At 35.7% G+C, this 14,309-nt stretch overlaps 1 protein-coding gene across 3 annotated transcripts in view; it reads left to right on the forward strand.

Annotated features, from left to right (window-relative positions):
- Window positions 1-14,309, forward strand: part of golm1 (golgi membrane protein 1) — a 42,680-nt gene that overhangs the window by 13,119 nt on the left and 15,252 nt on the right. For all 3 annotated transcript variants that reach the window (XM_028802403.2, XM_028802405.2, XM_028802404.2), the window contains exons 4-6: window positions 5,417-5,471; window positions 12,979-13,081; window positions 13,814-13,916. In XM_028802403.2, the coding sequence (XP_028658236.1) occupies window positions 5,417-5,471; window positions 12,979-13,081; window positions 13,814-13,916 (261 nt within the window). The remainder of the gene's footprint in view (window positions 1-5,416; window positions 5,472-12,978; window positions 13,082-13,813; window positions 13,917-14,309) is intronic.

Here is a 14,309-nt window from a genome sequence, read left to right on the forward strand (position 1 = left end):
TTATGTAACACCTTACTTCAAGGACTAGAGGTCAGAGTGTTTCCTAGTAGTTTGAACGTATTTCTTGTACAACTGTGTGGTTTCCTAAATTTGTTTTTTATAGCATTTTTTACTGAAATTACTAGCTACTGTATTTGTGCTGGCTTCCATTAGATTCTTCCTTGACTTTCTCTCTTTCAATCTTTGCTTAACTGTACCTTAATATTTGATCTCCTGTTTCATTTTCTAGTGATCCATTTAAATTTGAAATTTTTGCAGTTTTTAATTTTCCCATAGAGAGATTCATTTGCTTTAAAATTTTATCTGTTTTCATTATTAAGATTTGAGATTTGCTGCCACTTATGTGCATGTGTACCTCATATGTGCATTTTCTGATGATTTTGTATATGAGGCACTTGTTTGTTTTACACATTGTTTCACATATTTACAAACACAGATTACTTACTTTAATTCATCTGATTACTACCTATACATTTTACTAGGAATCTCCAAGTTTTTATTTTTTTCAGACACGCATTTTCCCAGCAGACATTGCAGGGATGTTCATGGCTTTTCAGACTATTTTATTCTTGTTGCTTTGCTGCTCTCCACTTAATTTTAAACCATAGCTAATTTAAAAATAGCTTCATGGAATGTTAGAGCCTTGCCAACCTCTCAGAAAAGATCAAGTGTCACAGATTTTTCTTTAACATAGGCACCACATTAATCTTGCTTTTATAATTGATTCTGATGATCAGTTCTGTTATCTCCTGATTGAACTTGGTCAAAGGAAGATAGGATTCATTGCCATATAGGCTAACTCAAACAAGTTCCATTATGCTGTTGACAATGATTGGTACTTATTGCATGTCCAGTATATTGCACCTACACTCCCTTCCTGCTGCTGTCTTTTCCTAAGATGCATAGAAGGCATTTCACAGAATAAATACAGTAGTTCAATTTTGTGGAAGGATTGGTAATTATATAAAGTAAGTTTTTCTCCATAGTTTTGTTAGTTCTATACACCCTCATTCTCTTCCTTCCTAAGTGCTAGCACAACATTAAGTCTCTTGTTTCATAATACCTTTGGAATTACAAGAGACCATCTATCAAAAATTCTACACAGACCCATGACAAGATGGATAGCAATTTCTCCCTCTTTGATTTTGAATGACATCATCATGCCTTTACCCTCCAGTAGATCTCCTGCTGGGTCAGCCTTCCCCCAGCCCTCCCCTTCCTGGTTTCTGAAAGAAAAGAAAATAAATCTCTCATTTTGTTTCCCATTCCTTCTTTATAAGTTAAAATCTCACTTTTTTCCCCATTATTGGATCTCCTCTCTTATGCCCATCAGATTGGAGAGTCATGAAGAAATTAATGGCAGCTTTACACTCCCTTGTTTTGTTATCCAGCCCTTAATATTGGTGACCACCATATTTGTCTACTCTGTAATTTCAATTGGGCATCTCCGCTCTTTGAGATAATTTAAAGATTTGGCCCTCGAAACGTTCCTTTCTTTCATTCAGGTAAACTATTCTTTCCACCTCCTCTATTTTTTCCATTTACAGCTGAGGTCCGCATGTATTCTGTTTCTCCCATGTTGTCCAAAATACACCTTTGGTTCAGCTCTCTCCCCTAAATCTAAATGAATGTTTTATGCTTGTTTTCTATCACCTCCATCCCTTTGATCCTTTCCTATAATGTCTAATTGACTGATGGACCTTTCCCCAAAGTCCTGTGCAGTGTGTCATTTTTCAAAACATCAAAAATGAATCACCAGCATATATATTGTAAAGTTGTTCATTGTCTATATCCTACAGTCCCTGGGTACATAACTACATGATTTTAATACAATACCCCCTTCATCTTGAACTACACGGTCCCTTTCTCAACATGTTCTAGAGCTGTCCTCTTGCTGCTGCCCTGTGGCACTTTTTAGACAAATTATTCTCCTTGAGCCATTCATCCCCAGCTCCTCTGTTCCCTCAAATCCCCCTCCTCCTGGGCCTTCCGTTTCATAACTTTTCTAATCTGTTATCCAGTGGAGGCTTAAGTTATTAGCCTCCTGTTGGAAATTTCTTGGCCTTGCTACTTCTCATTCTGGAAATAATAATATAATGTTGTCTTACTGGAACTCTCTTTGACCTAATTACCAACTGTTCCAGTTCTAGTATACAAAATTGGCTTCATGTTCTGCAGTTAGTCAATTGCTCTTTAGGGTTTATTCTATGGTGATGTTACTCGTTTTTAACTCGTTACCATTTTTTTCCTTTCCTATTCTGCAGACTCCCCTCTGAGGGGATGTGAATGATTTCTCCCATTAAACTTCATATCTTGAGTTTGTGGTTGTTTTTTAATTTTGTCCTTTTTGTATTTGTTTTTGTTATACTTGAAACAATTAGAGATTGTTCTGTTTGGACTCTGCCTTTAAACTACTTGGTTAGATAAGCTCTGAGAACTAAGCTATCACTTCTGGACTTGTGCTCTACTCCAGAACCTTGCCTAAGTCAATAATAAAAGACTGCTAAATAAAGTGAATGTTATTAATTACCATAATATATTTTTTGTTAAAATTTTATAGATATAGCACCTTTTTCCCAAGGGAGAAAAGTAGCTTTTAACAAAAGCTCAATAAAAATAAATATTATAACAAGTAATAACAACGTTTTCTCAAATACACATCAAAATTATGAAAAAGAAAAAAAACTGCTGACTTGGCCAAGGATGAAAAAAGCTGTTATAAGTGAGACATTATAAAGACAAATTGTCATTCTTATAAATGAGCCCCAGTACTGTTTCTTGACACACTTCATATGAACAATTTGTTGACTGAAAGTACCTAAGGAAAGTGTGTGCAGGCTGTGCGACATAATGGCACTTTTTTTTTATTCTGTACTTCGCTACTGCCCGCAGGTGGTTGAGAGTGCATCCCATGACTAAACCAACCTTTTTTAATTAGCTTGTTGATAATAGTTATGTTATTTTTAGTTATAAGTTATCACATTTTTTTTACTAGGGGGGTTAAAAATTAATCTTTGTTTGTTACATACAGCAAAAAAAAACCAAGTTAAATTATTGTGATTTCCCCCTTGTAACTATTGTATATTTGTACATACTCTTTATGTAATACAGTTGTGCAGATCAATGGCTATCACTGTCTTCTAATCCCATTATCTTTTTAATACTGATATTAATTACCCAATTAGAATTCACAAGATTAAAAATCAAATTGTACATTTTATGTGCCACCAGCATTTCAGTGGAGTCTCTCATTCCATATCAATTATTTTCTGTGCTAAACAGGTCCTATGTTACAACATCTACTGAATTTACTAATCTTTAACCTGATTAAAACTAAATAAATACCTCTAACTGTTGCTCAGTTCTTGTCAATTGATTGCAACATAAGACATGCACGATGTTACTGTCAGCAACAGGCAATATTTTGCAAAAAATATAACACTTTTGTACAAAAATAACATAATAATTGCAAAATAATGCAATACATTTTCAAACTAATGCAATAATTTTTGCAAAATAACATGATTCTTTTGTGAAATAACACTTTTTTTTTTTGAGTGGAAAGAATAAGCTTCTGTAGGAATACACATTAATACAAAAAGTATGTTATTGCAGTCATGACATGTCAAAAAATGCCCCTTCTAAAATTGTCATTTTATTTTGACAGTAAAAAAAAAAATTCAAGTTTATAATGCAAAATATGCCTTAAATCTGGGAATAATAACTTGACAGCCAAGCGTCCCAGATTTGATCTCATTGATGAGTGAATAGTGAATTAATGATGTTCAATATGCAAGCTCCATGGCTTTTAGCTAATGTCAGAGTTCTCACAAAAAAATATCATTCTGCCTTTTGTCATTTCCCAAACTTTTAATTTAAAAACAGTGAAATTTACTCTTTTTAATTTTATTTTTTTTTTGTCTTTTATTAAACACCAGTGTTTATGATTTTTTGAAATTTGCTAATTTGTTTTGTTACTACCTCGAAGCTATGTACTGTCTATACAGTATACAATATATTCACTATTTTTAGTGTAGACAAAATAAACCATTCTCTGTAGATATTAAACTGAAAAGGAAAAACTCAAAAGTGAGTTTTTACACAAGTACTGTATTCAAGCCCTACACATTCATACTTTGTCAAGAATTCTTTGTCTGCAATAACAACGTTATTTCTTTTGGGTTAAGTATGTACCAGTTTTGCACATTGTTCAGGAGTGATTCTTCCCCATTCTTCTGGGATGGCACATCTGGATAGCAGTTTTCAGATAGTGCCACAGATTCTCAATAATGTTAAGATTATAGCTTTGACTTGACCATTCCAAAACATTGTGTGGTATTTGTGTCCATCCATTGTCCCTTCAACTTTGACAAGATTCCCAGTCCCAGCACATGAAAAACACCACCATATTCCACTGTTGTTCACCAGGCATGTTGTTTCTTGAGGCATGGGCATTGTTTGTTTTGTGCCACGCATACCTCTTTGAAGTCTAGTCAAGAAGTTCTATTTTTGTCTCATCTGACCATAAACCTTCTCCCACGTCTTAACTGCATATTTCTTGTGCTTTGTAGCAAATGCCATTCATGCTTTTATGTGGACCTTATTAAGGAATGGCTTCTTTCTTGCTACCCTCCCATAGAGGCATATTCTGTGGAGAGCTCTTGAAATTGTAGACCCACGCACCTTCACTCCAGTTTCAGCCAAAGAGCATTTCAGACTTCTGGGAGTAATGGTTGGATTTTTAGTAGCTTCTCTTACCAGTTGACATCTCGCTCAGATGGTTAATTTTGAGAAAGAGACTGGGTTCTGTGATGAACTTTTCACTTTCTGATGATGGATCCAGCAGTGCTTAACAGGCCATTCAAACTCTTCAATATATTTTGTAGCACTTTCCTGCCTTGTACATTACAATTACTTTGTTTCTCACATCAGCAGAATACTCATTTGTCTTCATTTTTGCAGTGATTGTCCAACAAAGACTGTGGCCCTTACGAAGGGTGCTTTTTATATCCGGAGAAGTATAAAGGACTGAACAGTAGTTCCTAATTATGTTTGATTATGGTCAAATGACTGTCACCTTTGTGTTGTTTTGAGAGCTCCTTGTCATTTGTGTAAACCTGGCGCTTATGAAGCACAAAGGTTTAAATACTTATGCAAACGCTAACGTTGTAGTTTTTCGTCCTTAATTAAGTATCTACAGCAAATGGTTTATTTTGACTTTGGAAATGTATTATTATTGTAAAAGAGTTTACATTTAAATACTGAATGAATAAATGTGTACAAATCTTTTGTCATGCAGAAAATTGATTACTTTCAAACAGATTGAATACTTTTGCATGCCACTGTAATTCTTATGTTTTAAAAATACACTATTGTTAAAACAATTTTTTATATATATTTTTTTGTAATCTTCTAGGCTTTACTGCAGCTCAACATGTCTTCAAGTGCTCTGATGATTCAGCAAGCCAAAGGTATGATTAACAAAAAGCAGTTTAAAGTAAATTTAAATTATCTTGTACGAAAATTAGCAAAGAATCTAAGACATAAACGATATTCTGTATTCATCAGAATATTTGTTTCCATAGCATTCTTTCCTGAGCTCTTGCTATGTTGGTTGGGTTAGTTTCAGATCAAATATATTTATGCATAAAATAACTGTACAGTTGTTTACAGCTTTGAAATTGTTTTTAACTATTCTGTAGTCAATGGTCTACTGTTGTAACAATATTAAATAAACTGTGGTCCAGAAATAAAGGGCTGTAACATGAAACGAGATAAATATACTCAAGAGTTTGAAGGTGTTTGCTCAATTGTTATAATTATGGCAAAAATAGGATGAGGCTTCATTTGAACTTTTAATTAGGTCATGAAACCATAAAGAGGATGTAATACATGAATGCACTCTTCTTCATTTAAGAGATCGAAATATTGAACATAGTGAAGAATCTAAGTTACCACATATGCAGTATCTCTTTTTTTATTGTGGGCAGGGGACAATGGCTGAATTCAAAAGTAAAACATATTGTGTTTCCATTCTGCAAAATTAAATAATTTCATCTCCGAACAGAACAAAAATGCCAATTTCCTGATTCACACTGATGCATTTTACATCATTCATTTTGTCAACTTTGCCTCTGCTGGTTTAATGGACATTTTTCAGGTTCTCCCTGGTTTGTCAGTTGTCTCCCTCCAGGTGGATGGTTTGTAGTGGTAGTACTGGGCAAGACATTCTTTAAGTTGGAGGCCATTCCTGATGCCAACCACTTTTATAGGGCACAAGAGGAAGGGTGACCCCTTGTATTTTCCCCTGATGAAAGGGCTATTTACAGATTTGATTGAGAAAAATTACTTCCAATAGGTTTAGTATTCTGATACATAAGCTCGTACCATTCGTTACAAAATCAAATAATATTGATTTATACAAGAAGCATGTGTTATTTTACACAATGTGCCGTTGATGTTTGGAATATTTTAATCAAAATGTATTGTTACTTAGCACTTATTAGTGCATATTATTTCAATCTGAATAGGGAGGCTGCACAGCATAAAATAGCAGATATTACTAGGCTGTGAAATACCTTTTATACAAAGAAAGATTCTTAAAACTGATGAATTACTCTTGTGTATGCTAAAGAAAAAGTCAACACCACACATCTCAGTTTACAGCAGCCACTGTATTGTACATTATTTAATTTACAATATTTAACTATTATTATAACATTCAGTATTCGTACTAAGGATGCATGCCTGCTTACTGATAACCAATAGGCAGACATGTCAGATATTTGCAACTTTTCACTACTTCAGGATAGGAGTTGGGGATTCTGAGTATTTTGGGAGTGTTATGTCATATTGGCTATAAAACTAAAATTTAAAAACGTGGCTATTTTATTCAGTTAACAGTCTCCTAGAAGAAAGAAACAGTATAATTCTATTCAATCAATAAACTTTGTAAGCTGTATCATCTTAATGACAAATATAAGACAAAAAAAGTGCTCTCACATCTTTACACCCTTAAAAGCAGATATAGTAATTTTATAGGAAGACCCACTTAATTATTAAGAATCAGTTTTAGCTGAGGAAAAAAAAGAGTCAGAGACAGAGTTTCATTAGGATTATGATAAGAAAACCAGAGGTATGAGAATTTGAATTACATGAAGAGAAAAGTTTTGAATGCAATAATAGAGATTAATAAGACAAATAATGCAGCATAAAGGGATAGCTAATGTATTTAAAATGCTATTAAACCTTATAGTCATCCTTATTTCAGAACAATGATTTACATTATCACCACATTTGTGATTGTTATTGAATGACCATCTCTGTAAGCAGTCAGAGATAATTGGGATCAAATCAGAAGGGCTTGAACAGAAAATGTGTCTTTATACTGATGATAATGTGCTTTATATTATATCTCAGAAATTTACTCATCTATGCCATTAGTATTAAACCTGCTAGGTGAATTTCATAAGACCTCCGGATTCAAAATTTATTTAAAAAATAAGTGCTTTTTCTAAAAACTTTTCTGGCACATTAGAACAGATTGAACAACGTTTTGCCTTTAGTAGCAAAACTTTCTAAATATGTAGGAATAACTATTGAACATTAATACTACAAACTCTTTAAATGTAACTTTGCTAGAATGATATATCATACAAGTTGTTATTAGAGGGAACTCCCTCCATCTACTTTTGCAGGGAAAATCAATACTGTCAAAATTAAAATTCTTCCATTTTGCCTATACTAGTGTCGGAGCATCCCTATACACTATATGCCAACAAATCATTCTTTAAAAAGTTAGACTCATTTATAGTATAATTTACCTGGGGCTCAGAATGACAACACATTAAAAAGGTAACCCTTCAGAGATCTAAAGCAGAAGATGTCATGGCACTCCCAAACTTTCATTTCTCTTACTGGGCTGCTAATATTTGCATAATACAGTTCTGTAAATTAGACTAAGTCTACAAATTTACATCTGCTGGGTTAATAATGAAAATTAAATCATCTTTGTACACTTGTATTCTGTGCTCCAATAAACAATAATTGTACATTTACCAGCAACTTAGGCACAGTTTAAAACAGTGAAGCTCTAGTCTGTTGCTCCTTTATAGAATAATCACCAATTCATCCTACTTTAAGCTATACAGCATTCAGTCTGTGGTAGGTGTATAGGGATTGTGAAATTTTGAGATCTTTGTATTGATAATGTATTTGCATGTTTTTATTAAGTGCCAAATATAATTTTCCAGTCACAAATTTTCTTCTACATTCAAGTTAGAGACTTCAGTAAAAACAACCTGCCCAATTTCCCTCATCTTTCACCTAAATATGTTCCCTGAGATGATACTGGAGCATCTCCACAGTGTATCAAGAAAAGTTAAGGAACTTTCCTCTTCTTGATGGGAAAGGGATCTCTCAAAGGAAAGTTCAGAAAAGGAATAAGAGCCTAAGAAATTTGACCACGAGAAGAGACCATTCAGTCCATCAAGCTCATTTGTTTAGCTAATCACTAAGCTGTTGCAGTATCCCATCCAGATACTTTTTAAAGGTGGTAAAGGCTATCAGAATTGTACACAGTACTCCAGATGCACTTAGTGTGTTATGTAGCCTGAGCTTAATGCCCCTTGATGTATATTCAAGATTTAACAATATAACCTAACATTTTATTTGACTTTTTAACTGCTTCTGTAAATTGCTTAGTTGATGAAAATTTTGTTATAACATAAATCTCTAAATCCCTTTCGAAGGTTGCTTCTTTTATGGCAGTGTCTCCCACCTTGTATTTTTAATTGATGTTCCTTTTTGCCCAAGTGTTGTACTACAGTAATCCCTCCTCCATCGCGGGGGTTGCGTTCCAGATAAGAAAATCCGCGAAGTAGAAACCATATGTTTATATGGTTATTTTTATATAGTCATGCGTGGGTCACAGATTTGCGCAGAAACACAGGAGGTTGTAGAGAGACAGGAACGTTATTCAAACACTGCAAACAAACATTTGTCTCTTTTTCAAAAGTTTAAACTGTGCTCCATGACAAGACAGAGATGACAGTTCCGTCTCACAATTAAAAGAATGCAAACATATTTTCCTCTTCAAAGGAGTGCGCGTCAGGAGCAGAGTCTGTCAGAAAGACAGAGGAAAGCAAACAAATCAATAGGGCTGTTTGCTTTTAAGTATGCGAAGCACCGCGGCACAAAGCTGTTGAAGGCGGCAGCTCACACCCCCTCCGTCAGGAGCAGGGAGAGAGAGAGAGACAGAGTTTGTTTTTCAATCAAAAATCAATACGTGCCCTTCGAGCTTTTAAGTATGCGAAGCACCGTGCAGCATGTCGTTTCAGGAAGCAGCTGCACAAAAGATAGCAATGTGAAGATAATCTTTCAGCATTTTTAGATGAGCGTCCTTATCGTCTAGGTGTGCGAACAGCCCCCCTGCTCAATCCCCCTACGTCAGGATCAGAGAAAGTCAGCGCAAGAGAGACAGAAAAGTAAGCCGGGTAGCTTCTCAGCCATCTGCTAATAGCGTCCCTTGTATGAAATCAACTGGGCAAACCAACTGAGGAAGCATGTACCAGAAATTAAAAGACCCATTGTCCGCAGAAATCCGCGAACCAGCAAAAAATCCGCGATATATATTTAAATATGCTTACATATAAAATCCGCGATGGAGTGAAGCCGCGAAAGGCGAAGCGCGATATAGCGAGGGATTACTGTATACACTTTTTTACATTAAACTGCATTTTCTAAGTGTCTACCCATTTCTGAAGCTTGTCCAAGTCTAAATGCATTGTTTTTGTTGCCTCCTCAGTGTCTGCCATTACTCCAATTTTTGTATCAATTGCAAATTTTACAACTTTAATAACTTAACTGGAACTGGTATCATTAATCTTGCTGAAATGAGGAGAACCTTGTTGAATGTAAACCCACACAAACCTGCTGCTGGACCAGACCACACCCCTGGCCGAGTGCTAAGGGAATGTGAAAACCAGCTGACAGATTTCTTTACAGACATCTTCAACATTTCCCTGAAGCAGGTAGTTGCTTCAAAACCACTACTATCATATCTGTACTGAAGAAGTCCTTTGTCTCTTGCCTCAATTGCTATTGTCCTATAGCACTCACACCTCTTATCATGAAGTGCTTTGAAAGACTAGTCTTTTGCCTCTTAAAATCTGGACTTCCCGCATTACATGACCCTCTCCAGTTTTCTAGTCACCAGAACTATTCCACTGAAGATGCCAAACATCCTGTGAGGTCCAAGTGCCAAAGAAAGGTAATTGTAGTGATCCCAAGGACTTCAGACCAGTTGCTTTTACTTCCTTTTACTTCATACATCATGATGACCTTTCAGAGGCTGGTCGTAAAAAAATAGCTACGGCCTCTGGCTTCAAAACATCTGGATCCTCTGAAGTTTGGGGTGTAGAAGATGCTCTCATCTATATGCTCCACCAAGCCTACTCCAACTTCGACAAGGCCGGCACCACAGTCCAGATAATGTTTACGATTCTGGCAGAATGTTCACCATTCTGCCTCATCGACTAGGGGAAAAGGTCAAGGTTTTGCATCTTGATGCACCCACAGTCTCCTGGATCATGGACTACCTGACCAACAGAGGGACAGTGTGTCAGAAAGGGTTGTGTGCAATATTGAAGCACCTTGGGGAAATGTCCTGTTTACCCTCTATACAACAGATTTCCAGCACAATACCAGCCCTTGCCATCTCCCCGAAATGTTCAGGTGACTCCTCCATCATAGGCTGTATTAATAATGGAGACAAGGAAGAATACAGGAAGGTTGTGGAGGACTTTGTCTTGTGGTGCAGGGACAACAACTTGCAACTCAACATCAGCAAAGCAAAAGAGCTAGTGGTGGACTTTAGACATGCCAAGGAGCCTCTGAGACCTGTCACCATCCAGGATGACAACTTTGAAGTGGTGCAAAGCTACAAGTACCTAGGGATCTATATAAACAGCATACTGGACTGGTCTGACATCACTGTAGTGCTGTGTAAATAGGGCCAGAGCAGACTGTATTTGCTAAGGAGACTCTGGTCTTTTGAGGTGTGCATCATGCTACTGGAAATGTTCTAACATTCCATGGTAGCCAGTATGATGTTCTATGCTGTGGTCTACTGGGGAAGCAACTTGAACTCAAAAGAAGAACTATGCCAGGACGAACCCTAGACACTGTGGAAGCTGTTGTAGAAAAAAGGATGGTGGCAAAATTGGATGCCATCATAAACAATTTCCTCCATCCTCTCCAGGAGGTGCTGTCTTGGAACACTTTTAGCCATAGGCTCATTCCACCATGGTGTACTTGAAACACCTCTGAGGGTATTTTCTGCCCACTGCTATCAGGCATTTCAATGCTTCCTCCTGAGAAACTCATATCAAGTTTATTTTGAAATATCATTTTGAAATATCTGAACAGTATACATTTGTTTATTTTTATTTACATATTGATTGATTGGCTGTATTATTTGTACTGTGAGTCTGTATCCTTGTTTTTTTATGTTTCTGCTGTCATATACATGTGAATTTTTCCTTCAAATTAATAAAGTTTATCTAATCTAATATTATCTAGTCATCATCTGGCCCAATGGAAAAAGAGATCCTTATGATAGAATGTTTTCTGTTGACTTCAGTTCAGCTTTCAGTGCCATCATATCTCAGAAGCTAATAGGAAAATAAAGTCTTGTAGGCTACTAAATTTCCCCATATAGCTGGATCCTGGACTTCCTGACAAAGACCTCTGGCAGTTCATATCAGAAACACCATCTCTAGTATCAACATTCTGAGAACAGGTGCCCCACAGGGATGTGTACTCAGACCTCTTCTTTTCACTCTGCTGACTCATGATTTTACTTGCTGTGTAAAGCTCGAACACCATTATTAAATTTGTGGATGACACAACAGTGGTGGGTCTCCTCAGCAATGGGGATGAGCTTACAAAATGGAGATACAACAATTGGTAGACTGGTGTAAGTGCAAAAATCTGTCTCTTAATGTAGATAAAATGAAAGATGATTGCTGACTTCAGAAAGGCCCACGCCGTCCACACACCAATTGCACAGGGAAAGCTTTGCGATGGAATTTGTTGAGCACCAAACTGCTTGATGTGCTCATGCCAGCTGACCTTACTTGGTCAATTAACACCACACAGAAGACATATCAGCATTTCCAGTTCTTTTGACGACTGAAGAAGGCAAACCTACCTCACCCCATTCTCACCACATTCTACAGATGTACCATTGAGAGTGTTTTGATGGGCTGTATCACTATCCGGTTTAGGATAAATCCAGAAAAAAGTAACAGTTTAAGGACAGACCTCTGAGGGATACCACTGATGACCGCACTCCACATGGAGCATTCTCTACTTATCTGTACTCTTTGTCTCCTGCTGGTTAATCAACTAAAGATCCAGTTTTATACGTTACTTCCAGCTTCCAGTTTTAGTATGAACATTTGGTGTGAGAAAATGCTTTTTATCAGTCTAACTAAATTATGTTGTATGCTTAACTATTCAAAAAAATCTTAGATTGGTTTCGTAAAATCTTCTTGTCATAAACCCGTACTTACTATTATTTAGTATGTTATCTTCATACAAGTGATTTTCTGATTTATTTATTATAGTTTCTATAATTTTACATGGCACAGAAGTAAGAGTAAGGAGTGGAATTTAGCCATTCATAAAATACCGTCTAGTCCAATATAAGCTAAGCATGGCATAACTCAACTGAAAATCTCATATCAATAAGACGTACAGTATATTGTATTTGTCTAAAATGGGTTGAGGGCAATATCCAACCTATGAGTGATATTATGAGAAATGGCATAATTAAAACATCAAAATTAAAATTTTGTACCAGGTTTTATTATTTGTTTTCACTAGGTTATACTTAAGGCAAGGGGTCCATAAAATAGACAGACAGTATATTTAGACATTTTTTTTTACTCTCTTGTCTCTTGCCTGTCTCCATAGACCAGTATAATAATCTTTTAAATGATTATGGAAAATTACAAGTGGAGCTGCAGGAGTGTCAGAAGAATCAAAATAATTTGGAGAAAAGACTGCAAAATGAAACGTAAGTTACGTGCAGTGGAAGTGTTTTTTTAAATTTTCTTACTGAATAGAAATGGCTTAAATGGTTGCTTTTATCCTCCGAACTGCTTTTAAAAATAAAAAGCACAGGAAGCATACTTTTGAGCACTTTTTTCTTTAAACTTTAGTCAGAGTAGCAAGACATCTGTGACCAACAGCCAATGAAATCCACAGTATAAGCCAGTTAACAGTGAAGAGTTGCCACTAATTCTTCATAGTACAAGAGACTTGAGGAATTTATTAAATGTAAATTTTTCAAATGTGACAGTAATAAGGGAGATAGAAATGTAACAGAGTAGAAGTATTTTTTGAGTAAAAATATACTTCAGAAAAAGGTCCTGTTGCCAAAAACTAATCTGTGGCTTAGTTCTTAAATCATTGTTTTTTTAGTTACAGAAGCAGTAACTTACAATTTTCATGGATTTGTCCGTGCCATAAAATACACACAACTGTAGGTGTATATCAAAAAGCATAACTTCTTCTTGGGTGGATTATGGACAGATTTAGCTGATCATTTCAAGATAATCCAGAATTGTTCTAGTAGTAGGAGGAGGTCAGGTTTCAAAACAATTTTATTAAAAAATATAAATACAATGTGCTGTGTAACTAGGTAGATAGCCTGAATCATCTGGTCAAATCTCAATGAAGTTGTCTGCTATAATATGATCCTTGCTAAGCATGTAACATTTTATCATTATTTAAATGTGCTTTTTAGACTCGAGTGCAATATCCGGATGAATGAAATATCTAAGGAATATGAAGAAAAGATTCAACAACAACAAAAGAATTCGGGAAGCGCTGGCTCTAAACCTCCATTGGTAATATAATTGTGTATCAAGCATAAGTGTAGCGGGTTATTGCTAATTAAAACTTGATGTTAAATATGTTTAAAAGTATTATACAGTAGATATTATGGAAATTTGTTGTAGTCTGTTGTCATTTATCCTCATAATTGCTAAAATGATAAAAACGAAATACTGGAAAAATTCTGAAATGTTTTTTAGTTACAATTTACAGGTTTAGGTTTATGGCAGCAGTGTCCTGTCTAAATTCTTTCTATTTTCCACAATGGTGCACACATAGAATAGTACAGAACCTATCTGTATTGATCTGCGTAAACAATGATGGTCTGCCTAAATGGAAATAGGCTTGTGCAGCGTAATGTCTCCGTAAAAATTTGGAGACTTGTTCAAAGATGTATGGACAATGCA

This window comes from Erpetoichthys calabaricus, chromosome 5 (assembly GCF_900747795.2).
Source record: "Erpetoichthys calabaricus chromosome 5, fErpCal1.3, whole genome shotgun sequence".
NCBI lineage: Eukaryota > Metazoa > Chordata > Cladistia > Polypteriformes > Polypteridae > Erpetoichthys > Erpetoichthys calabaricus.